This window comes from Pangasianodon hypophthalmus, chromosome 2 (genome assembly GCF_027358585.1).
Source record: "Pangasianodon hypophthalmus isolate fPanHyp1 chromosome 2, fPanHyp1.pri, whole genome shotgun sequence".
In the NCBI taxonomy this organism is placed as follows: Eukaryota; Metazoa; Chordata; class Actinopteri; order Siluriformes; family Pangasiidae; genus Pangasianodon; species Pangasianodon hypophthalmus.
The window spans coordinates 34222811-34249925 of NC_069711.1; the positions used below are offsets into that span (position 1 = coordinate 34222811).

The 27115-nt window shown below is 39.7% G+C and overlaps 1 protein-coding gene and 1 long non-coding RNA gene across 2 annotated transcripts; one reads left to right on the plus strand and one right to left on the minus strand.

Moving 5' to 3' along the window:
• Positions 1-1273: 1273 nt before the first annotated feature.
• On the minus strand, positions 1274-11080 carry LOC128317967 (uncharacterized). Its single transcript, XR_008301369.1, has 3 exons — positions 10963-11080; positions 6136-6233; positions 1274-4494 (listed from the first exon to the last, which is right to left on the minus strand). It is a non-coding gene; the product is annotated as an uncharacterized LOC128317967 (long non-coding RNA).
• On the plus strand, positions 10205-26706 carry p4hb (prolyl 4-hydroxylase, beta polypeptide). The gene is made up of 11 exons (XM_053232207.1): positions 10205-10489; positions 14269-14475; positions 18101-18234; positions 18744-18881; positions 20636-20740; positions 21132-21257; positions 22095-22295; positions 22416-22536; positions 22635-22816; positions 24543-24656; positions 25491-26706. Exons 1-11 carry the CDS (start codon positions 10348-10350, stop codon positions 25551-25553), a joined length of 1533 nt encoding a protein of 510 aa, XP_053088182.1. The 5' UTR covers positions 10205-10347; the 3' UTR covers positions 25554-26706.
• Positions 26707-27115: the final 409 nt, after the last annotated feature.

Consider the following 27115-nt stretch of genomic DNA (forward strand, 5'->3'; position numbering starts at 1 on the left):
TTTGACTGTGTAAAAATGCTTGAGTTATATTTGAGTTTCTAATGAATTACGTGTCTGAGAAAGTTTAGAAAGAAACGTGGTCCTGTTTCGACAAACAGTTTAACCGGAGCTGCTGTTGACCCAGAGCTGGGCGTGACCTGGACTTTGCTTTGACTGTTATCAGCTTTTACACTTCATAAATGATGCCAGCTTTCTCTGTCACCGACTGCACTTTGTCCACGACAACAGTTCGAATGTCACCGTTCGAGTCGATGTTGTAACCTTGTAATTCTGCACTTTGGCTGTTGTGCACAATTTCCCGATAGAGGGATCATTAAAGTCAATCTCACTATCAACAGAGAACATTTACTGTATTTCAGTTTTAAAAAATAATCTATAGCATTCATAAGCATGTCCTGTAGAGCGAACAATTCCAGCACACTCAGTATTTTCTCCGTAGTGACGTGTGCAGAACCATGGACTGAGGTGAGAACTTGGGTATTTCACTCCTCCACAGATTTATAAGCACTCTCACTCACCTGATTTCAACTAACCTGAGTTTTTATTTTTAGAAAATCAGATCTTGATGAACCCTAAACCAAGTAAAATTTGTAAAATAAATGTTACGTAAAATTTCTTGCTTACGAAAGTGCGGATAAATGACTGACATGACTGAATGGTGACATCATGTTGTTTAACCACTAATGATTGGTTCATAGCTATAAAGACAATTTGAAGTGGTTATATTTTATTTCATATTGGTGCGTCTCGTTACCATTTTTGACTAGCGCTACAGACTTTTCTGCAAACAGAATAAACACACTTCTGTCTCCGAATGTCTTTGAAAATTTGTTGACTTTTTTTTTAAACAAGTCAGTTGACTAATCAGACCAGACAGGATAAATAAGATGGACAAAATATGTGAAAACGAGAAACATCTCTCACCCTGTAGCTAGTTTCTGGACCAATGAGCTTCCTTCAGCTAAATAATTTACATAAATGCACATGATTGGTTAAATCACAGAGACACAGAGACAGAGGCTCTGCTACAGAAGATGAGAAGATGGTTCAGGACTTGGTTCAGTCCACTAAAATATTTTTCTTAGTCCGCAAGGTGACGAGTCCTAAAAGAACAGGTGCGTCTGATTCAAGCTGGATGTAAATCCTGAAGAATTGGGAAGCTCAGCTCAAGAGCTTTAAAATATTTGTTTCCTTAGTATAGGATTAATAAAGTAAACTAATAATAAAGGAATAAAATGAAATAATTCAATTCAATTTTATTTGTATAGCTCTTTAAACAATGAATATTGTCTCAAAGCAGCTTTACAGAACATAAGAAACAAAAAGCATGCAAACAGAAACAAAAACATGCAAACAGTCCTAGATGTTAGACAGAATTATCCCTAGTGAGCAAGCCTGAGGCGACTGAGGCGACTGTGGCAAGGAAAAACTCCCTTAGATGATATGAGGAAGAAACCTTGAGAGGAACCAGACTCAAAAGGGAACCCATCCTCATCTGGGTGACACTGGAGAGTGTGATATGAACAATGTCCTTTCTGTATTTATTTATAGTCATGTAGGTTGTTGTCTTCCTCAAAGTCCTCAAAGTCCACATAGGGTTAGCTGCGTTGCTTTGAACACCCAGATCCTCACGAGGCAGAAACCGGCTGGAGCAGGTCCATCTCTGGATGCCTCAGGATCCTCGTAGGGTTGGCCTCGTCTACTGGAGCTGGCACAATCTCTATGTGCCTCGGGATGGGTAGAAGAAGGGAAACAAGTGGAAAAGGAATTAGTGTAGCTGCTGTTCAAATATTAGTAAGCCCTAAGTCATAATGTGCAATTAATCAGATGTACTGAAGCACAAGGTTATGGTGTGTGTTAAGTGTTAAGTGTATTCCTGGCTAAAGATATATGTCTTTAATCTACGTTTGAACTGGGAGACTGTGTCTGAGCCCCGAACACTGTCAGGAAGGCTATTCCAAAGTTTAGGAGCTAAATACGAAAACGCTCTACCTCCTTTTGTAGACTTTGATATTCTGGGAACTACCAGAAGTCCGGAGTTTTGAGATCTTAAGGAGCGTGGTGGATTGTGACGTGTTAGAAGAATTCAATTCAATTCATTTTTATTTGTATAGCGCTTTTTACAAAGGTCATTGTCTCAAAGCAGCTTTACACAAACAAAAGTAAAGTGAAGTGTGTGTGTGTGTGCCGTCTCTGATGAGCAAGCAGGGCGACGGTGGCAAGGAAAAACTCCCTGAGATGGTGATAGGAAGAAACCTTGAGAGGAACCAGGCTCAACAGAGAACCCATCCTCATATGGGTTTACACTGTAGTGTGCGTGTGTGTGAGCACAATGTGTGTTGGTGTAGTCCATGGAAAACAGCTGAAGCGTTTTCGTGGCAGTATGAAGCATTGCCGGTGGACAGGTCCAGAGTGAAGGGGGGGAGGTCTGGATCACCGGCAGCTCAGGAGTGTAGCTCGGCAGAAGGAGAAGGAAAGTGGTTAGGTAAATAAAAGGCTTTGTAACATAGCGGGCTGATGGATTATATTTAGGGAAATGGGATTACTGTGACTGTGACATTGAATTTTTCCCCCGAACCGTTTCTTTAAACAAGAGTACGATAAAATACGAGTGTTTTCTGTATCATTCGCAGAAGTGTTCTCCTCTGTGGTTCTCCGCAGTTCTCTTTTCTCTTAATCAACCTTTCATATGAGATACTGATAATGGGTTGTCATGGTAACTGCCCTCATCCCTGGGGTTGTAGGAGATGCGTCATTTTCCATTACTCTGAACCTGTTAGTGATGTGCACGGAAAAAGCCAATTACAAACTAATTGAATGATGGGCAGAAAGAGAGGAGGCTAAGAGCCGAGCAGAAACATGGCTTTTTAACGTTTGGTGTTTTTTTTCACAACCTTTGATTTCAGAATCAGAATATTTATCATCCTTATTTGTAGGAGATCACACTAAACTAAAGCAACACTCAGATATAATATCTGCTCACTGGTGCTCCTGAGCACAGGGGTGCCAATACTTTGTGCAGGAGGAACCGATGGGCTGAAGTCAGTAATTATAGACACACAAAGTGAACTGTGTGGTAGGTGTTTTCTGATAAATAAGTATTTTTTTTAAAAATGGTGTAATGACTAAACTTTTAAGGCTATAAAACAAGATAACACCACAGTGCTGCTGAATTCTGGCTTCTGATTGGTCAGAAAGTGTTGATGAATTTTCTATAACAGCAGCTCTGACAGTAGTGCAGCTGCAGATCACAGGTTTATATTAATACTACATTATTGTTTCTATAGTAACAACAAGTGTATAGCGGACATCTGTCATTGTCGATAGGTTGTGAGGACGTGTTTGTTTAACATTTACGGAAGGAGTCTCCAGTGTCAGTGCTTTGTTACTGTCAGAGTTAAAGCTGTAAGTTTCCCAACACCTTCAGGATGCTTTGCGGTTTCTCAGTAACGTGACAATTAAATGTAATTATGTATATTTTGTTAAATATACATTAAATGTCACTATACACATAAAAAAAAGTGACATGTTGTTTATTAATTAATAAAATTTGTTGGAAAATTATTGCCAAATTGCTGAATGAAACACTTTGTGTTGATGTGTTGTTATAGGAAATTAATCAACGACACAGTGCTAACAGTTACTCTGCGTCATCACATCTTTATTTATTTATTTCATTATTTGACTTTAAAAGTGCAACATGGAGTGTTTACTCCTTACTTAAGACACATAAATAAGTAAGTGTGTTTCTGCAGCACACACACTCGGAGTCACCCTAGGTGACCTTTGACCTCATGGAACCTCGTTATCTGATACACTGAAAGGCTGAAGTCATGCTTTGTTTCTAGAAATTTACAACTGTAGTAATGTCAGTAATGTGTTTGTGTATTATTGTTCATTATAAGCCATTGTTCTACCTTTCCTTATCATAGACTCACTCTCAAGGCCGTGTCATGATCTGACACTGAGGAAGTCCAGCTCCTTGTCTCCGATTGTGCGTTAAAGGAAAACAATATAATCCCTCTCCACCGTGTCTGTAGCGTATGCATGAACAGTTCGTGTATATTTTTTATTGTAGTGTGTTTTAAGCTGGATTTCCTTTAGGGTCCTTTAGGGGGAAAAAAAAGAACAAGCGCTTCCTGGAGTATCTTTATTCTTTACAAGAACATGTACAAAACTTCTTTTCCTCACAGCAATCTTTTCCAAAATATATGTTTGAGAGTGACATTACTATAAAATCTCTTAGGCCTCACTTGTCAATCTTTTAGTAACATTGTGTGGAAATGTTTGCGTGAGTCAAACTCGAACTAAAACCTTCCGCCAGATTTACAAAAGTTTCGTAAAAGCTGATTTTCTTCGTACTTGCGTGCGTGTGTTGATACTGTGTTCCTGACACAGCTGACACTCATTTGCATGTAGTGACGCCCACAAAACTCCATATAAGGTCACGTGCACAGACAGGTGGAAACATGAAATGAGCGATCAGAGTAAAGGCTGAAAAACAGAAGCGGAAAATATTTTGACTCACATCTACTCCAATAAAAATATTTAATAATATATAAGATTAATATTAATAATAAAAGCGAGCGCTAAATCTTTTGTAAGCTGAGGAGTTTGTTTACGGTTGTTATACGTTGTTGTTGTACGCTGCTGTTTCTTTTGTCATAACTGAATAATTAGTTTTATTTGTCTTAATTTATGAGTTTGTGTCAGCTTGCTTTCTTTATCTTTATATTCTTTAATTAATGCCATTAAAATAAAGCAACTGGTTTTGACTAAATGTTGTGGATGGAGCTCTTAGTCCCTGAGCGAGGGAACTAGCATGAGGACGTGTTTCTGATCGAGACTCTAAAGCTCTTTTATAAGTCACTCTGGATAAGGGCATCTGCTCAACGCTGGAAACGTCATAAAATAAACAGTTTAAACTCCACAGAATATTCCAGATAGAAAAGTGCAGAAATCCATGCAGATTATAGGATCTGAAGTCGATCAGGTCGAGGTTTACGTTAGTTAGTCTTCTAATGTGTGAATTTACACACACTCAGGAGCACGAATAGGATACGAACGAACGTTTTTTCGAGTTTACAGGATTTTCGTGAATATCAAATTTCTCGTTTAAATGCTCATACAAATGATTGTAAAGCTAAACGCTCATACAAATGATTTACGAATAAATCCACTTGTATCCAGCTTGATAAATGAGGCCCATTGTCAGTATTTCTCACAGATGAAATAGAGAGCAGCTGTGAGGAAAAGAAAAAGAGGCAAATGTATTTTATTTGGCGTTTTGAAAAAGTCATTGGTGACGTAATCATCTGATCATACACCATGACTAACCATGACATCATAACAAACCTATTCCAGTGTAACGATTGTACTTTTTTAGTATCCTGTAATTCAACATCTGCCCTTAGACTTTCATTATACGTGCATCTGAAGTGACAATGAACATGACAATGAAGAACACTGGAGTATTCCTTTAATAGGATTTTACTCATACCACTGTATAGGAATCCTGTATAGTGAGAAGAACAGATCATTTAGCGTTCATGTGGTCGTGTCCTTTACATGGATATGATGTAAATCTGTGAATTAGTTTGACATTAAACCAAAGATCTACAATATATATGATTTTCAATACAAGAATAAATTTAACTACTTCGCAAAAGTGCAGTAGCTTACACATATTATACAAACTTGCTTAAAATGTAGTGTAAGTGTTTGGAGAACCCAAGAAATCAGTGGAAAATAGAATGAAGCAAAATGTAAAACGTAGAAAAAAAATAAAGATCAGGATAAGAAAAAGTCGAGAAAAAAAAAACAATACAACAAGTACCTTTGGTGCTTGGACCCCTAAATGCGACGACCTATTTCTAAAGTACTGATATTGTCTTTTTCAGTCGTTTTTCTCCAGACGTTTTTCAGCATTTGAGGCTGAAGTGAATTTGTGTTTAGGGTAAAGTACGAGTCTCTGTGATGTAAATGAGGTGTGTGATCTGAGAGCGAGCTGCAGATAGACGAGTGTTTGAGGTTTGAAATCACACGGCCTTGCTGCTCTGGTGAAATGCGTGAAAGCTGTGAGCTGAAAGCTGAAGGCTATTTTCACAGCACACACACACACACACACACACTCACACATGCACGTGTATTTGTCTGTGCAACTCCACGCTGGCAGAACAAACAGGAGATTATCTTCATCAGAACTCCACAGCGCAGTCAGGACACACCGTCATCTGCAGGAGGAAACTTTACAGTCAACTTTTCACATTCAGTTTCCACAGAAAAAAATATATAACGCTGCTGAAGAATTTTCATCCAAAATGTTCTGTTTCTCTGGAAATCATTTTTAATGAAGTACAGTGCAATCTGTCTGTCTGTCTGTCTCACTGTCTGACCTTCTGTCTGTCTCACTGTCTGACCTTCTGTCTGTCTCACTGTCTGACCTTCTGTCTGTCTGTCTGTCTGTCTGTCTGTCTTTCTGTCTGTCTTCTTATCTCTCTGTCCATCTGTCTTTCACCTGTCTGCCTGTCTGTTTGTATGTCTGTCCACCTGTCTATCTATCTATCTATCTATCTATCTATCTATCTGTTTATCTATCTGTCCTTCTGTCTATCTGTTAATTTTTCTAGCTCTCTGTCAGTTGTTATGACTGTCTCTCTGATTATATATCTATCCATCTGCTTATCTGTCTCTCTGTTTGTCTATCTGGCATTCTCTTTGTATGTTTGTCTCTGTCTGCCTGCATGCCTCTATCTATCTATCTATCTATCTATCTATCTTAGTTAGCTATCTCTCTGTCCATCTGTCCATCTGTCTATCTGTTAATTTTAAATTAAGCTGTCTGTCTGTTTGTCCATCTGTCAGTTGTTATGTCTATGTGTCTGTCTGTCTGTCTGATTATCTATCTATTCATCTGTTTCTCTGTCTCTCTGGCAGTCTGTTTGTCTCTGTCTGCCTGCGTGCCTGTCTCCAGCTAGCTAGCTATCTGTCTTTCTGTCTATCTGTCCGTCTGTCTAGCGGATGTAGTGAACATTGCAGTGTAGCACACACTGGGTTTCCAGAGAAACAGGAGGTTTCAGACAAAAGTCCTTCATCAGCTGTGCAAGAAAAGTGCTAATACATTTATCTGATTTTAAATGGATGACAGAGAGACAGATAGATAGATAGATAGATAGATAGATAGATAGATAGATAGAGAGACAGACAGACAGACAGGAAGTTGCTGTCATGTGTGTCATGATGATGATGATGGTGATGGTGATGGTGATGATGTGGCAGAAGAAACACTGACAGATCATCACTTACTGAACTAAAAGCACCAGACTGTCGTTGAAAAGCAGGAAGAGAAGCTTAACGAATTTAACAACTGGTCAATACACACACACACACACACATTTTCACACTGTCTGTGTTTGCACGTTTGCTGAAGCTGTAAATGTGTGAACTCTGTGTGTGTGTGTGTGTGTGTGTGTGTGTGTGTGTGTGTGTATTGCAGGGTTAAATAGTTCGACTTTGCTGTTGGAGCAGTGCAGATTATCTTCTTTTCAGCCAAAATGATTTTAACTTCAAAAATAATAATAATAATAACTTTTATTTCATATATTTAAACGTTTCAGACAGTGCAGCAGCGGAATAATATTTGGGTTTAATTTATTCGACTGTCTTGTGTCTTTAAAAATAATAAAAATGTTTAATGAAATAAATAGATATATAAAGAGATCCTGAGTGCTGCTCTGCAGTCAGTAATGATCAAATGTCCAGTGTGACTGGACGTAATAAACTCGTACTTAAAAACGGAATAATGTTGTCGAGGTACAGCATGTTGCACTTGCTCCTGTGATGTTTTCCACTTCTGTAATTTGTTTTTCTCTGACTGTTTGCCCTCGGCTTGTTTCTTTCCTCATCTTCCTGTACGTTTCTGCAAGAGACCGAGCGGTCCGAGTGTGACTCAGTGTTTACCGTTATCTCTTTTTGCTCAATGCCTCGTGATCAACCTCCAGCTCAGTAACACTTACATTTACATCTGCACTCAGGTCTGAACAGTTTTTAATAATATATATTTATATATACAGTGCTGTGTTTTTTAGCACAAACTTTGTTATGGATGTTTATTTTCTGGCTTTTACATTATTGATTCAGTACAAAAACATTTTAGATTCCAAACATTAGTTTTCCAGCACAAAATGAAACGTTACAGAAAAATGTTTGTATGTCAGTAAAGAAAGCAGCAGATTCCATAAGAGGCACTTTTCAGATAAAAACATAATGAAGGCTGCTGGGTTTCGCTGCAGAAATAAGAAGCGAGTCGACAGTCAAAGTCTCCAGAAGAACTGTGGCTGCTTCTGCAAGATGCTCAGTAACACTTCCAGCTCATTTCCTTATAAAACTGCACACACTGCACCTCAGATACTGTTTTTTTTTAAAAGCGAAGGATCGTCACATTAAATATCGACTTTGTTTCATTTATTACTGTTTACTGTTTACTCTTTATAGGATTTTTTTAATGTAGAAACATTTAATTTCATTATTTTTGAAGGCGTCTTTACTCTACAGCATTTCTCTGCATGTGCCTAAGACTTTTGCACAGAATTGTATATATAAATATTTTAATAAAATATTAACTATATTACACTGGTATAGATATTACAATAAATCTGTGACTCTGAAGAAGGGAATTTTCAGGTGATTGAGATCTACATCCTACATCATCTTTTTATGAAGGCGTAAATATTTTCTGTGTTGTTGGAATGATATTATAGAAACGATATTCCTTCTATAGAATAATTGTCCTAAAGATGCACTGATCTGATGTGTAAAGACACCAATCACACACACACACACACACACACACTGAACTGCTGAGGTGTAGCGTGTGATATTGATGTACGCGTGTAGTGATGCTTTTATTAGTTTATTGATTTATTGATTTATTTTCATGATCATGTCCAGTTCATGTCCACGTCTGTGTCCACTGTGTGCATCGCTGTTCTCTGGTCTGAAAAGAACAGGATTAAAATAAATAAATCATGACACATCACGTAACATCACGTTTAGACACGTACATGTACATGCACTGTATTTTGCTATCCTGTGTGTCAACTAGCTGTCAGTTTCAGCCATTATTTAAAAAAAAAAAATCACAAAAAATGAATATTATTCCCATAACAAACAGTATTTCTGACACAATAAGCATTTCCTTCACTGCTGTTATATTTTTTATTCTGTGAAATATAAATTATGCACATGCGGTTCTGATTATTTCTGTATGATCTGATCAAAGTTTATGTTCAAATTCAGTCAGTTAATCATTTCCTCAGACTCCATCCATCACTGATTAAAATAAATAAATAAATAAATAAATAAATATATTTTTTTCTCACTTTAGCATTTAACTAGGTTTTATTATTTGCATTACTTATATATATATATATATATATATATATATATATTATTGCACTTTTATTTTTTTTATTATATATTATATGTTTATTTATATTATATTCTTTTATATATATATATATATATATATATATATATATATATAATATTAATAAAATAGTTCCTTTTCTTCTTTCTGTCACTGCTATTATTTATCGCATTATTATTTTTATTATTTACTATTTTATTTAGCTCTTTTATTCATTATTATTATTATTATTATTATTTACTATTTACTACATTTTAATTTTTAAAGGTGCAGTATAAATAAAGATTATTATTATTATTTTTATTATTATTATTTACTATTTTACTACATTTTAATTTTTAAAGGTGCAATATAAATAAAGATTATTATTATTATTATTGCTGTTGTTGTTTACTATTTCACTGTTTTATTTTTGGCTACATTTTGTTTGTTTATTGTAAATGATTATTATTATTATTATTATTATTATTATTATTATTATTATTATTATTATTATTATTGAGGTCCATCTGTTGCCAGTTGAACTGACTCATCTCTAAGCGGTGACGTCACCCGCGCGGCGTTCTAGTAACCGTGGCAACCATGTGGCGCTGAAGCGCACGCACGTACACAGACACACGGACGCACGCGCGCACGCACGCACGCACGCACAGCGCTCCATTCACTTCCGGGTGTCGCGCGCCCGCTGGTCCACTCACAATTCAACACGAACGGCGTGTGAGCTGATAAATGCGCACGCGCGACACGGCTCCGACCCCTCTACCGGTTTCCTGCGCGCGCGCTGCTGGCTGCCACGTTTAGTAGCGCAGGAGTTCTAGCCTCAGCAACAAACAGACAGACAAACAAACAAACAGGGATAAAGCTTAGAAGCAGTTTGAAAGTCTTAGAAAGAAAAAAAGAAAAGAAATAAGGTGCTCGTGATGAAGTCGGTGATCCTGTGCACGCTCGCGCTCGTGGTCGCGGCCGCGGCTCACATCACCGAGGAGGAGGACGTGCTCGTGCTCACCAAGAGTAACTTCGACGAGGCGCTGGAAGCTCACCCCAACCTCCTGGTGGAGTTCTGTGAGTTCTTCTTCTTCTTCTCCTCCTCCTTCTTTTTCTTCTTCTTCTTCTTCTATTTCTTCTCTTAAGCGTGCGCGTGACAGTCAGTTCCTGCGCACTGTCCATCATTTAACAACACGGAAGTTAAACAGCCACATCAGTGATGATGATGATGATGAGGATGAGGATGCACGTGCATCACCGTGCATAGGTATTTCTACCTGGCGTTAGGGTTTTATTCACCTGCTCAGGTGCATTAAAGCTGCACAGAGCGCGTGCAGTGTGTGTGTGTGTGTGTGTGTGTGTGGATGTAAAGATGATTGAGGTGGCATGGAGAAGCTTCCCTTCCAGCCAGACACGCCTCCTTTCATACTTCATTACGAAGTTTGCACTCTTTTAAAAATGATAATAATAATAATTTTAACAAATGCATGTAAACATGTTTATAGCTATAAGAATTCAACGCCTCTGACTGTAGTAGTGATGTTTGTTACCTCTCTGTAGCAGCACCTGTCCACTTCAGCTCCAGTGCAGAGGTGTGTCAGTGGTTAAACATGGAGAAGAACTGAAAAGCACAACTGACTGTAACGCTGTTGTTCTCTTTTAATTTACAGAAGTTTACTTCTTCAGTGAAGTCTTACTTACCAGTGCATTAAAAAAAATGGATGAAAAGGAAATGCATAAATGCAGACTTCTGTACTTCTGGTCTACTTTTAGTTTTGTTTGGTGTTTAATTAGATTTCAGTTCTGGGAGGGAAAAAAAAAGTGAAGATGTATAATTATTCATCCTTCATCGATCTGGAAATGAATATTCACAAAACTTTTTGGAAAAGTATGAATATGATGATAGATTAAAACCCCTAAACACTGTGTAGTCTTTAATGCACATCACATTTTGTGTGTGTTTTTGTGTGTGTGTGTGTGTGTATATATATATAATGTGTGAGTGAGTTCACAAAATTCCACTTCACAACTTTCTTAGACTGATTTTTAAACTTTTCAGACTTTCCACATGTGCATTTTTGCAGCTTATTGAAGTTTCTTCTTCTCACTGTAGGGTTCATGAAGAAGCTTCAAAAATAAACATGTGGAAAGTCTGAAAAGTTTAAAAATCAGTTTAAGAAAGTTTAAGAAAGTGGCATTTTTGTGAAGTGAGGATGCCTTGCTTACTTTCTCATCTTTTTCACATTTTAGATTCACATCATTGTCATTATTATTATTATTATTATTATTCCTTATTCTTGTTGTTGTTGTTATGATTATAATGATGATTATTGTTATGATTATAATTATGACTAAAGGAAACCCAGTGGGTGTTAAAAGTTCAGCTCAGACTCTGGACTGTAGCTTCAGGAAGTCAGTAGTTCGGGCTGTTTTTGTGTGTTTGTGTGTGTTTTCTTATTTTTCGGAGCCACACATGATGAACACTGAGGTGTTTTTGAGGAATTGAAACTTGTGGTTATTTTTTTTTTCCTCTCAGGAGCCATTTTCTCTCTCACACTCCGTTTGACGTGGAACTTAGCTGTCATTTAGAGCTTTAAAACGCATTAAAGCGCGAAAACATGTTATCTAACACACATTTCACACAAAAACACCAACATCCCGGTTTATCTCTCTCTCTCGCTCTCTCTTTGTCTCTCTTTTATCTACGTTATGAATCTCCGTGTCTCCATTTTGGATTTTATGTACTTCATTGGCAATTCACGAAACTTTTTTTCTTTCCTCATCCGTATTCGATATATCCCGCCTCCCCGCGCTATGATTGGCCAGTATTGGGAATCCCGTGTTCTGATTGGCTTATTATATCCGCCTCCGAGCGCTTGACTGGACAGTTTAAAACTCAATCATTCGAGTCACCGTAGCAACTACAGACCACGATTGATGAAGCAGCCGACCAATAGTAGCGTAGGTGAGACCCGAAAACAACCAATCACAGAGAAGAGGGCGGGATTTGTAAGGAATACGGGTGTGAGATGAAGAAGAATAAGGCGAGTGTGTTTTTTTTTTTTTTTTTTTTTTTTTTTCCTGGTTGGACTTTTTTACCCAGTCAGAGAGCTCCACGAGGTTTTTGTGGCGGAGGAGGGTTAAAGCTTGTGGATGGGAGGAGAGAAGTGCCTCCTCTGAAGTGCTTAGGTCGACGTGTACAACTACACGAAGTTTAAATACAAGAAGTCATGAACTTTGGACTTGCATCATACAAAAGGCAGAAATGACTAATGCAGGGGAATAAAGTTAATCAATGCATCCTCAGATCTCTGCAGCAGAATGTCCTCTGCACCTTTTCGGTCATGCAGCACATTAATTCCACTTAGTGTACTTTATTGCAAGAGAATTTCTTTCTTTCTTTCTTTCTTTCTTTCTTTCAGAAGCATGGTTTAAAACAAAAACAAACAATCCAAACAAACAAATAAAGCCACCTTCCTGATCTTTTCTTTTTATTTTTAGTGTCAGAATCCCCTTTTATTGCCGAGTACCGTGTGTTTACATGTACGAGGAACTTGCCTTGGTGTACTGGTGCTTAGTAATAACAGTAAAATACAAGAAACAAAAATAATATCAATAAGGTAAACACTGTAAGGTACGATAAGAAAGTAAAAGAGAGAAGAGAAAGTTAAGCATGAAGAGAAGCATAAATATAAAGAAACTATAAAGCTATGACAACTATGAGCATAAATATAAAAATTTAAAATTTTAGGAAACAAAGTGCATTACAAAATTAAGCAGTAACGCGCACTAATCATCGTACTGAGCTCGTTTAGACAGGAAGTTTGCACCTGAGCTGTTTCATTACCAGCCATTGCACTAATCTGATCCTGATATTATCAGAGTGAACAAATCTACTTTCTGTGATCAACTTGGTTACGCAAATTTATACAAAACAGCACGGCCACTTTGCATGGACGTATATGAGCCGCGTCACGAGCTCAAATCTGATCCGATATCAGTCCGGACATCAGTATCGGACTTAATTACACCTTTGTGGATGTGCTTGATGCATTTCACCACGACTTTGTGCCTGTGATTCGAGTTTATTCAGCTGTAAATTTGTTCACAAGCCCATGTTCATGTAACACACACACACACACACATGCTGGACTCTACAGTGTACTGTAAACTATAGAATTATATCTGCTATTTGACTATTAAATATTAAAAATAGCCTTTTTTTTCATGTTCTTCATTTTACACGAAACCTTAACACAAAGCCAACTGTTTTTGTTCTTATTCCACACGCTTCATATATTTTTCATAGTAAAACTCAATTTCACCCCAATTTATTGATTGCAATTGATTTGGTGACATAACTTTATATTTAGATTGGCTACAAGGGGGTGTAAACTTATTGGCACGGTGACTTTGGCCCCTCTGGACCCCCATGAATCACCTCTGATACTGACACACACACACTGTGTAGCAGCTCGGAGACACAATACAGTAACGGCGATGGGAAAAAAAATGTAAATTAAACGTGCTAATGGACAGAAATATCATTATTACCTCAAGCTCACTGTGTAGTGTGTGTTTATTTTCTCCTGTTTGTGTGTTTATTTCCACACGTTTGTGTGTTTATTTTTTAATCGCAGGTCTATCGCTAGAGGATCTTCATTAGTAGTATTTGTAGTATTTATCTGACATTTTCCTAAGATCTTTTACAGTAATAATTTTATAAAACCGCTGAAATCAAACCGACTTTATTCGCCAAAAAAAAAAAAAAAACAGTGAATGTATCAGATTGTGTTATGTGAATTTTTCGGTCGTGTTATCGGCTCACCGTCTGGTTCTTATCGTGGTCGTTACAGATGCACCATGGTGCGGTCACTGCAAGGCTCTCGCTCCCGAATACGCCAAAGCAGCAGGAATTCTCAAAGGCGAGGGTTCGGGCATCCGCCTGGCCAAAGTGGACGCCACGGAGGAGACGGAGCTGGCGCAGGAGTTCGGGGTTCGCGGTTACCCCACCATCAAGTTCTTCAAGGGTGGAGAGAAGGCCACGCCCAAAGAGTACACAGGTCAGGGATCATTAACTATCTTCTTAAACTATATTAGTACATTTAATAACTGTATAATTTTAATTTATTCATTTGGCGGCCATTTTGTTGAGCTTTACAAAGCAGATCAAGTGCAAGGACATGTCCATGTAAATAAAGAAAGTTACACAGAGTGGTTTATTTCTTTTATACCACAGCAAATAATAAAAAAAATAATCAATTACAATTTATTTTCATTGATGAAAGAATGCTATATATTTTTTACCCTTTATAGTTACATTTAATGTTTGTGAAACAAGTTATTTCCTGTTGTCACTTACGTTATAGCAGCTATAAACACTCGTTCTCTCAGCAGCTTCTTTTTTTTCTCTCTCTGGAAGTTAATAAGACAAAAAAAACTGCAGCTTGTTGCATCGTGTTATCGAGAAACCGCAAAGAAGCGTAAACCCCTCTGTCCTGAAGATGTCAGAGTTTAACCTCTGACACTGGAGACTCCTTCCATAAACGTTAAATAAACCTCACATTAATGACTGCACACGTGTTTTGATCCGTATATAAAGCGGAGCGTCCGTCGTACAGCAAGTCCCTGTGAATGAGCTGTTGCTATAGAAACGATAACGTGTTAGACGGAGCGTGTTAATATAAACCTGCGCTAGTCAGAGCTGCAGTTATAGAAAACTAATCAACAGTTTCTGAGCAGTTATCATCGCATGCATGAGCTCAGCAGTCAGAGCAGCTGTGAATGTCTTTAGCATGACCACAGCTAGTCTGAGTATGTGTAAGTCATTCTGTATGTGTGTGTGTGTGTGTGTGTGTGTGTGTGTGTGTGTGTGTGTGTGTGTGTGTGAGAGAGAGAGAGAGAGTGTGTGTGTGTGTGTAATACCCCTCCTCCTCCTGCTCCTCCTCCACACTCGGGGAGATTCCTCTCTGAGCAGCTGTGCGTGCTGATCCTCACGTTGCCCTGTGGTTTTGCTTCGTGTAACCGGATCCTGAGGAACTCGGCCGTCCCTCGCCTGGGCTCCGTGCAGCACGCTCCTCGGCGTACGCTCCTCGGCGTACGCTCCTCGGCGTACGCTCCTCGGCGTACGCTCCGGGAGGCTGAGCTTAGATACGATTAGACACTTTGTTTCTCCAGCATGCGTTTATTTTTTCCTGAACTGAGCAGACAATCCAGGAGTGGCCTAAATTTATGATCTCATCGTATCACTGAACCTCTGATTGGTTGTGATTAGACGCTAATAAGTGCACGCAAAGATGAGAAATTTAAATCACATGACCATTTTGACTCACCAGTAAACATTTATTTATTTATTTATTTATTTAACTATTTGTTTACTTATTATATTATATCATGTATTTATTTGCTTGCTTACTCGCCTATTTTCTCATTTGTTAACATTCAATATGGAATTCAATATGGATTTTTTTAAAATTTGTATTTATACTAATTATACAGCATTACATCATGCTAGCCCTGCTGATATATACTCGTGTAGCTATATGTATCCGTATTCCTCAGCACTGCACTGAATTTACGCTCCTGGCTGCATCCAAAATGATGCTGTGTTCACGCTATAGTGCACTATTTTTGCTATTTTGTGGTGTTCCTGCTCACTCAAAACCCTGAAACTCACTCATCACGCTGAATACGACTAAATTTACTCGTTCATGAAGATCCAGTTCGTATGTAAAAAATGTTCGTATCCGACGTTTCGCTCCTGAGTCCATGTAAACTCGCGTACTAATGTGACCCTCGATTGATCAGCTTCAGTGTCGAATCGTTGACATGGACGATGATTTACTGCGAATTTATAAACGGATACTAACCGTTCAATCAGGACAAAAGTACAACAACGGCGCCCTTTAAAAAGAGGAGGAGGAGTTAGTGTGTGTCTGTGGAAGCTGATGCGCTGCAATGGCTGAGCTGCATTACTGGATTTGGCTCTCGGCGGATTTAGGAGGCGCTCTTTCACCGTTTAGTCGCCATTTTGTCGTTTATGGAGTTTTGTGGGCGTGGCTAAATGTGAATGTGCCGTAAGCACGTTTGGTATTTTATGGCTGATTGGCGTTTATCAAAAAACGTACATGAGTATGAAGAAAATCAGGCAAACCTTAAAGGGGCGGGAAACTTTTTAGGTAGATTAGGCCACAAAACGTGACACAAAAGTTGTTACTATGGCAACATTTTTCAGTCGTTTTCAAGTCGTTTCTGTAGTCATGTGTTGGGTTTGTAGTCAGCTTGGTTACTTTGTTTGTCCTTAAAGTTGACATTTGTGTGGATGGTGAGAACTCTGTTCCCTGAAATGGTGCTCGACGCAGGAAACAGAGATTAGGGACAATTTCAGACCGAACGTCAGCGTAATTTTGAGCAGAGAAGGAAAAAAAAAAAGTGTTGCATTTGCTCGAGTCTGGGTTTTGCTGGCTCGGGGTTGGTCTGAGCTCAGACGGCTCTGAAGCCAGTTAATGACCCACACTGCTGTTGCGTCAGCGTTCAACGCCGTCTCGTACTCGCAGCTCGTTCCTTCAGCCTGTTGTGTTGCTTTAAGTGGCGACTCCACCCTGAGTGAACAGGCTCAGTGTCTTAGACTGAAAAGTCAAAAGAACCTGTTTAGAAAGTGTTACTTTCAGGAGTTAGTTTACATGATTAGCATAATTATTTTGCTCATTATCTGTTCAGCTGAGTTAGGAACCAAACCGGTTTGTTCCGGTTTATCGTTTGATTTATTACAGCAAACGAGCTTTTCTTTCACATTGCACAAAACCACGAATGTACAAATCTCCAAATGCGAATAAGACGCTCTGTAGTCACATTTTTAAAACGCAAAACACAAAGTAAATAATAGTAATAAAGGTATACGAGCTGATTGTTAAACCAAATGAATGCGAGCTCATGATTTAAGCCTGTTTAATAAAAGAAACGAGTCCAAGCTCATGATTACGATTTAAGCCATATTTTACCATATTTTCTGAACTATAAGTCACTCTAGATTTAAAGAAAATAAAAATCTGTGTAAACATCGCATTGCTGTGTACATAGCATTTACACCACGGCGCTGTTGAATTCTGGATTCTGATTGGTCAGAAGGTGTTGATTAATTCTCTATAACAGCAGGTCTGACAGTAGCGCAGGTTTATATTAATGCGCTCGTTCTAATACGTTATCGTTTCTATAGTAACAGCTCATTCGCAGGGACTCCTACAGCGGACGCTTCACTAATAATAAACAGATTAAAAAAATCGTTGATATGGAAGGAGTCTCCAGTGTCAGAGGTAAAGCTGTAGCTTTAAGTTTTCAGACATCTTCAGGACAGAGGCGTTTACGATTTGTGGTTGCTCGGTAACATGACAAGCTGCCTTTTTTTTTTGTTTGTTTGTTTGTTTGATTTAACTACGAGAGAGAAGAAAGAGAGGTTGATGAGGGAACGACTGTTTATAGCTGCTATAACGTAAGTGAGAACAGGAACTAACTTGAAGTAACTACGTTAAATGTAGCTATAAATTGTAATCATTGGTAAATTGCTGTGGTGTAAGAGGAATAAAACACTGGGGGACGTGCTGTTACAGGAAAATCATCCGTTTCAGGGCAGTAAAAGTTTATATTCATGGCTGTTTGGTCATGTGACGTCTTTGTGTCTCGGGTGTGTAGCTGGTCGTCAGGCTGATGACATCGTGAACTGGTTGAAGAAGAAGACGGGACCGGCCGCCACCGCGCTCAGCGAGGTCACACAAGCCGAGTCGCTCATCGCCGACAACGAGGTCGCCGTCATCGGCTTCTTCAAGGTCAGTGTGGTTTAAAACGATCTCCGGCAGGCGAACGCGGAGCTGACGTCACGCTAATCTGCAGAATTAGACTAATTTTAACCCCACTGCCTCACTTTTCAGTTTTATTTAATTCTCTCAAACAAATACTAGATAAGAGATTCGAGGTTTTTTTTTTGTTTTTTTGTTTTGTTTTTTTAAATTAAACAATAAAACTGATACTGGAATGGATTTCAGCATCTGAAGAGCTCTATGCTTTGAGTGACTTTTTTGTTAAAGGTATTTTCTCAGATTATTAGCTTTGTGTGTGTGTGTGTGTGTGTGTGTGTGCGTGCGCGCGCGTGTGTTTACACTCATTCTGCTGGTTACTGGCACACACTGTGTTTAAACAGCTGTATTTATATACTAAAGGTGGTTAAACGTGATGTGTGTTACCTGTGAATGATGAGCGTGTGTGTGCGTGTGTGCGTGTGTGTGTGTGTGTGTGTGTGTGTGTGTGTGTGTGTGTGTGTGTGTGTGTGTGTGCGCAGGACGTGGAGTCTGATGGTGCCAAGGCTTTCATCAAAGCAGCCGAGGCCATCGATGACATTCCCTTCGGGATCACCTCCGACGATGCCGTGTTCTCCAAGTTCGAGGTCACGAAGGACGGCGTTGTGCTCTTTAAGAAGGTGTTTAAAATTTTTCCTAACATTTTAATTGCCTGTGTCAAATTCCCTGCGTTTAATCTGGGACTGTTTTCCCCCCTAGCAGTTGCTACACATTAAAACATCTGTTAGATTTTTATCTGTTTGATTGCTGTCGTAAACAGGAAGTAGTATTATTGTGTCAAAGCTCCGCCTTATTCACTGCCCACTTTATACACCCTTACTGACCAATAGAAAGTAGACTTTTCCTGAAAAGATTTAGCGTAAATGTGTTGTATGTTAAATCAGAGCATAGCTACGTAGACCACGCCTTGTTTTCTATGATTGACAGGTACATAGGCCACGCCCCTTCAATGAAATTGACATGCCATGCCTCTTTTCCTATGACTAACACACACACACACACACACACACACACACACACACACTCACTCACTCACTTACTCACAGGCACACAGGCCACGCCCTCTATTCCTAGAACTGACAGTCAGAGGCAACGCCTCCTTCACTGGGACTGACACACACACGCACACAGGCCACGCCTCCTTCACTGGGACTGATGAGTGTAGAAGCCACGCCTCCTTCACTGGGACTGATGGCTATAGAAGCCACGCCTCCTTCACTGGGACTGATGGCTATAGAAGCCACGCCTCCTTCACTGGGACTGATGAGTATAGAAGCCACGCCTCCTTCACTGACCCTCTGACCTGGAATGTAAAGCTCTATACATTACACACTCATTACATTAAGTATGGAGTGTCAGCGTGTCAGACTCTTCCTTCTTTATTACCCCACGTCTCTGTCGTAGCCAGGTAACCTGACCCACACTGGCCTCAATCCACACCGGGATCACCACACACACACACACACACACACACACACACACACACACACACACACACCCCTTACGCTAAAATAAACCCCCGGCTTCCTGCCTCCTTTTAGCCGTGTCTGGCTCTGTGATTATTTTACGCCTCTTTACTGACTGCTCATCCTTCATATAATATTACAGTTCGTTTATCATTCCATCACCCATCCTACCTTTTTTTTTTTTTTTTTTCTGATTATTTTCCATTTTTTAATTTGATCTCCCACTTTTTTTTAGGGTGCTGATTATAGGGTTATGCAATCATTAGTCAGGTTTCTGTTCTGAGAAATCGTCCACGGTAGACGTGTGGATTTGATGTTCGTCACCTCATCATGGTGTCTCGTTGCGTTGATTGATGTGTATTTTTATACCGAGGGAATGTGAAGCTTAGGGACGAACCATTAGCAGATTAGGAGGGTTGTATAAGACCTGCTACTGTAATGAAGATCCAGTGACGAGTATACGATAACGTCTTCTTTAAGCGTAATTAAACGTCCTTTTTTTTTGGGTGTGTGTAAGTGTCAAAGCTGTTTATGGTTTATGAAATAACCCCATGACCGATAATATTAAATATCATAACAGACTTCTGGAGAGCTGGAGCTGAAACAGTTAATTACTGTTACATAAGGATGAACTTTATCCGAGTCGAACGATGCAGTTATGCAAACTGGAGTCGTAAAGAAGGTTTGATTTGAAATACCTGGCTCTAGCGTGAGGTGTAGATGCTAATAATAGTGAAATATTAAAGCAGCTGATGCGTACGGTAAGGCCACGCCTCCTTCTCTGTGACTGACAGATACAGATGTCATAAGTATTGGCACCTCAACATCAGTAACAGTAACATGCTTTTGTGTTTTTAAAAAAAAAAAAAAAAAAAGCGTAACCTGTCTTGCCGTTCTGTGTGTTTCAGTTTGACGAAGGCCGTAACACATTCGATGGCGAGCTCACCAAAGAGAACCTCCTGAGCTTCATCAAGGCCAATCAGCTCCCACTGGTCATCGAGTTCACCGAGCAGGTAAACGTCCTGATCCACTGCATGTTCACTTCCCTTAGTTACACTCAGGGTTTAAAGGGTGAGGATAAGGTTAATGGTAACGTTATCTGTCATGCCACCTCAGTGGGCGGGGTTAGCTTTTATCATTAGTTATATGAAAATCATCCATCTTCAATCTCTGAAGAATATAATCAGTCATTTGGATATCAAATGTCCATTTTTATATATATCAACACACACTCATGCTGTTTAATAAGTGTTTAAAACTAAAGGGAAGCTGTAGTGAAAGGTCAGATTGCATTTTGCATATATGCACATGCAGATAGTGGGAGTTAAGATTGAAATGTGTTCATGCACGCTTTACAGTATTTTTCTTTTCTTTTCTTTTTTTTTTTCTCCCTCTATCGCTCAGACGGCCCCCAAAATCTTCGGAGGAGACATCAAGTCCCACATTCTGCTGTTCGTTCCCAAAGCAAGCGAAGACTTCCAGGAGAAGCTGGACCACTTTAAGAAAGCAGCAGAGGGCTTCAAGGGCAAGGTGCGTAAAAACGTTAACTGGAATACAGGAGCTAATTAGCTTTCCTCTATGATAATCTTACGATGCAGAATATTATTTTTAAAAACTGACTAAAGAGGAACATGATTAGCGTAGCACGTCGTATCAGAACTGCTGCAAGACGTGAGCGGTCGTGGTATTTGTGATATTATGATTATATTTCTCCATTTACTGAATGATCTTTTTCTTTATATGTAAAATGAAACTTTAGCATTAATAGTAAAAGACAAGCTGTCGTTCTTTTGAATAAGCCGATTTTCATTCTGCAAAAAGTGTCTAAATGCTGTAACTCATCAAAACACCAACAGAAACATGACTGACTGTCGGAAGCCTATTGGTACAATAAATCTTTGTTTCGTATTTACCATAATCCTACGCAGAAACTGTATAGACTTGTGTGAGCTATTTTTACAACATTGGAATAAAATATAGCTTAAAAATAGAAAAAAAAAATAAAAACTGAAGTAGACGTTCACAACATGCATCACATTTAGGTTTGAGAGCTCATTTAAATAGTGTGCGTTTCTACAAAACCAATTAATAAGTGGTATTATGTAGTGCTTTTTTTAAATTTTATTTTACATACTTGTTTCAGTTTTGAAAAAGCTTATGTCATCATTGTATCAGTAATGATATACTTCAGTTATTTGTATTTCATTATGATGTATGGTCACACCCCTAACGTGCGATAATAACGATGTTCCCAGCCTCTGTGTTCCACCACACAGTGTATTTCTACTTCATCTGATTATAAATATGATGTAATGTTTGTGTAGTTTGTATACTTGCACTTTACTGTGTGCTACCCTACGCTTGCAGATCCTCTTCATCTACATCGACAGCGAGGTGGAGGATAACCAGCGCATCCTGGAGTTCTTCGGTCTGAAGAAGGAAGAGTGCCCCGCCCTGCGCCTCATCACCCTGGAGGACGAGATGACCAAATACAAACCCGAGTCTTCAGAGATCACAGCCGAGAACATCGTCACCTTCTGCACAGCGTTCACAGAGGGCAAGCTCAAGGTGCACGTCGTTTTTAACCTCGTAACGAGAGACGAGAAGACTCCGCCCATAAAGAGAACTCGTTATTGTAGATTCGCATACGTTCCTTTGTTTGCATAACTCTCGTGTCTTCGTCCACAGCCTCACCTTATGAGCCAGGACATTCCTGACGACTGGGACAAGAACCCAGTCAAGGTCCTGGTGGGCAGGAACTTTGAGGAAGTCGTCTTCGACACCACCAAGAACGTCTTTGTCGAATTCTGTAAGCAGGTTTTATAATCCAACACCAAAAGCACAAAAATCAGCTATGAGGCAGTTAGTTTTTTTTCCCCATCCTGATTTTGCGTTCCTTTGCATCAGATGCTCCCTGGTGCGGTCACTGCAAACAGCTGGCTCCGATCTGGGATCAGCTGGGAGAGAAATACAAGGACCACGCAGACATCGTGGTGGCTAAGATGGACTCCACAGCCAATGAGATCGAGGCTGTTAAAGTCCACAGTTTCCCCACGCTCAAGTTCTTCCCAGCAGGAGATGATCGCAAGGTGAGGCTTATACATTCACTGATTTATATAATATCATGTCTCTTATACAATAATCTAAAAGGTTAGAAACGGATCTAATTTAATAAAATAATGATATAATCATGTTTTCAGATTGAACATTGACTCGAGGTGGGCTAATCTTTAAATACGCTCATTACTTATTATTAGTTGTTATTATTATTATTATTATTATTATTACTTAGTATTTGTTGAGAGAAAGTTTCAAAAAGCTAAAGGTTTAATTCATAACCACATAAGAATGACTTTAATACTAAATATCATGAAATGGAAATATTAATATAGGTTTAAAAGAAAGGTAGTAAATAGACAATTGGTGCCGCCACCACCACAAGCGATCATCGGGGTCCAAGCACTACTTTACAAGCAGGCCCAGTTGTGTCTCTTGCTGTACACCAAACATGTGCTGTCTTATTCTTAAAAATAAATAAAAATAAATTTTAAAAAAGACTTGGCTTGCTGGTAATTGCCTCCGGGAATAGTTGATCGCAGGCTAAGACATTGTGCCAGGTTGAGATGACCTGTTTATTAATAACCAGCTCCACTGAGTCTATTCTACTAATTTTAACTGCAACCCGTGATGATTAGATAGATAGAAGTGTCTCGGTTTAGGATCAGAACCGTACCCTAGAGTAAACTGGATCTTCAGGGTGAAGGTGTGTGTTAATTGTCGTAATGTTTGTAGATGTGGTTTCAGTCAGATGACATCATCTCATTGTCTCGCACCTTTCAAATACTCATCTTCTGGTTATTTTGAAGGTGGGAGAAATGGCAACCCAGTGAATCCCCTCCATCAATGCTTTCCTCATTTAGAAACACTTGTTTACAGTTTGGAAGATGTTAGCACCCGTTGTGTCGTGTGCCAAAAATTTCCGGTCAAAACCAGCCCCGTGAGATGCGGGCAGTCGAGTGGCGCTTGGCCACTCGGGCTTGTTTACAGCCGTGGTTGATATGTTGCTAATGCAAGTTCCTGCCGGTTTAACCCACCTCTAATCCACTTCTCTGTGGTTCTTTGTTGAATGGGTGAAGTGGGTGTTTGCCCCTGTTCCTGGGCTCTTGAGAGGCAGCTGGCACTCAGCCCCATGCTGTGAAATGCCCCTTGTTTACTGCCATTTCTGAGATTATAAATGGTTTGTTTCATCCTTATTAGATCCTGCACCCAAACAGTACAATGCACAAATTAAAAAAAAAAAACAAACAGTAGAATGTGGACGTTCCTGTTTGTGCAGTCCCGTTCTAATCCACCATCAAGGAAATCTGTATCTTATTACCCCTCCTCATGAAAGAAAGCCCAAATATGGATTCAGGGGATAATGGCCTTTGGCAGCAGGTTGTAGGAGTATTTTTGGGTACTATTTTATATCCCTGGTTCTAAATCAAGACCTTGTTATGCGCTGGTCAGTCAGCAGGTATGAAATCAAACCTGGACTTCTTGAGGCTGATGAGTCTAGTCAGTCATGAGGCATAGTTTGAAGTTCTGAAAAGCCAAAATGAATGGGATGTGGGGCATCCAAAAACCAATCAAGTCATTCCATGCAGGCTAAAGTCAGTTAGCTGGCAGTTAATGTCCCACCTCAGGCTGCAGGTCCAGGCCTGAGGTCCTGGTTTGTTTGATGTTACCAGAACAAACTTTGGCACAGCCAACATCCTAATCAACTCTAAACAAGTCATAGGTTCTAATACCCTGTGTACTATTTATCTGTCTTAGATCATTGACTACAGTGGCGAGAGAACGTTGGAGGGCTTTACAAAGTTCCTGGAGAGCGGAGGAAAGGAAGGAGGAGCACCAGCAGGAGATGATGACGATGATGAAGAGGTTGATGTGAGTACCATCAGGGATTTTTGTCCAACATTTCCAACAATTTCTGTGTCTCTAAGGGTCATCATTGCCAGACGTTTAGGTTTAGGCTGTGAATGTAGAAGATAAAGTCTAAATAAACACAGCATGCGCAAATTGACCAGTGGACTTCCTGATTGAGTTCAATCAAATCCATCTTCTAGCTTTTGTAGGTCAAGACCCATACCTTTCACTTGCATCAGCCCTTGTATGTATTCCCAGCATGTTAGCAAACAATCTTGCCAATGACTAGCACAATCTGTCAAAGAGAAAATAATACCCGGGTTGTTTATTTCCTTAGAGCGCAGGTTCCTACTCCTGGTTCTGAAGAACCTCTGTCTTGCACATTTTTTGTGTTTTCTCTGCCCTGCTTCAACTGATCAGCTAATTAACAGCCCTTCTTGAGTTGAAGTAGATGTGGTGAAGCAGGGAGAACATTAAAATGTGCAGGACAAGGGGGTTCTTTTCGATCAGGAAAGGGAACATGTGCCTTAGACGAGTCATTTCAAGGTTATATCCTGAACGAGAATTTACTAGAGCCTTTTTTTTTTTTTTTTTTTTTTTAATGACTCAACCCAGATGTGGACGTGGAACCCCATTCTGACTCTGGGAAGGCACTAATCCACTATCTCTAGGAAGTCTAATTCCAGTGCATTACACCATCGTTCTGAGCTTTTGGCTCAGAACTGAGGATGAGCTCAGTACCTGGTGACAGGACTGACGCAGAAATACTCGGGAAGCTCTGGGGAGTTAGCGTTTAATAATGCTCTGGTAAAGACGTGGTGTCATGAACAAATAATCATTGTTGTCTTCTTGCAGGATTTGGACCTTGAGGAACCAGATGACGTCGACTCAGACGCAGAGGGACACGACGAATTATAAGGACGGGAGGGAGAGAGAGAGAGCGAAAGAGAGGAGAGCCGAACCCCTTCACCAACCACCACTTCCACTACTCCAAGCCCTCCCTGTCCCATGAACCCTCAAACTTCTCCCAAACAACCATATAGACTTTTTCCACCATGACCGATGACCTTGAAGAAGAAATAACACCGTTACGGGGAAAGAAAAAAAAAAAGTTTCTCTGATCGGAGACCCAACTGTTGAACCTTGTGTTGGCATTAAACCTCGTTTCTCCTGTCTGTTAATTAGCATCTTGAAGGTTCCGCCGTCTCCGGTGATCCACAAGGGTCGGTATTAGGACCTTTTTTAATTTGGGAGTTTTGAGTTTGGTGGCTGGGACGGACAGATCTATCTCAGGGCATCGGGGTGATAAAACTAAAAATAAAAAAATAAAAAAAAGTACATTCTCACTTCATTCAAATTCAGATGTAGCCGAGACCAAGCTTCCCTTTTTCCCTTTTTTTTTTCTTGTGTGCATTCTATTTTCCCCCTCCTCCATAACCATTAAATACGTAGCTACTGATTTTTTTTTTTTTAACAATATAAAAGTTATCTATTTGTTGTATTTAATTCTATTTTGCCAGTTTTTATTTGTGTAATTGTTAGCGCTCGAGGGTCCGGTGACCCTGTCAGTCTGCGAGGGGGAAAAATTCTGTACCACTACATTGTTCTTCACGCCAGCAGAGATTTCACCTCAGTTACTGAAACACATTTTCAGAAATATTCCATCTTTCGCTCTGTGTCTCCTCTCCATCACGTAGGTACCAGAAGGGGTGGTGTATAACCGGATAACAGCGAAGGGTGGGGGAGCGTGTCCGTAAACCCAGCCCGGTGGGTCGTTTCCTTTCTTTCACGCGTCCAGGGTCAGGGTTGTAATTGTGCCGTTTTATCCCCTAACTGTTTGTTGCTGTTGTTCAGAGAGTTGATGTTAAATGGGGAAGGGTTTGGGTTTATACAGGGAGGGACTTGTGTAATGGTATTTCTTTTTTTTTATTATTATTCTAAGGTGTAAAGATATAAAGAGCGAAAGAGGAATGAAGGAGTTGAGAGAAACTAAGCATTCCATCACACTTAAAAAGGAAAAAAATGTGGAAAAATAAACTGGTGGCCAAATAAACAACAAAATGGTGACAAAGTTGTGTTGGTGTGTTTTTGTGTTTTGTTTTTTTTGACAAGTTTGACTTGATTGTTACCTGATTTAGACGCAATTTATTGCAGTACTGTTCATTGCTTGTGAGAAGTGGGAGGCCACGCCTCCATCACTAGTACTGACATGCAGTGGCCACGCCTCCTGCACTAGTACTGACACGCAGTGGCCACGCCTCCATCAATACTACTGACCCACACTGGCCACGCCGCCATCACTAGTACTGACCCACACTGGCCACGCCGCCATCACTAGTACTGACACGTACTGGACACGCCTCCATTACTAGTACTGACCCACACTGGCCACGCCTCCATCACTAGTACTGAAACACGGTGGCCACACCTCCATCACTAGTACTGACATGCAGAGGCCACGCCTCCATCACTAGTACTGA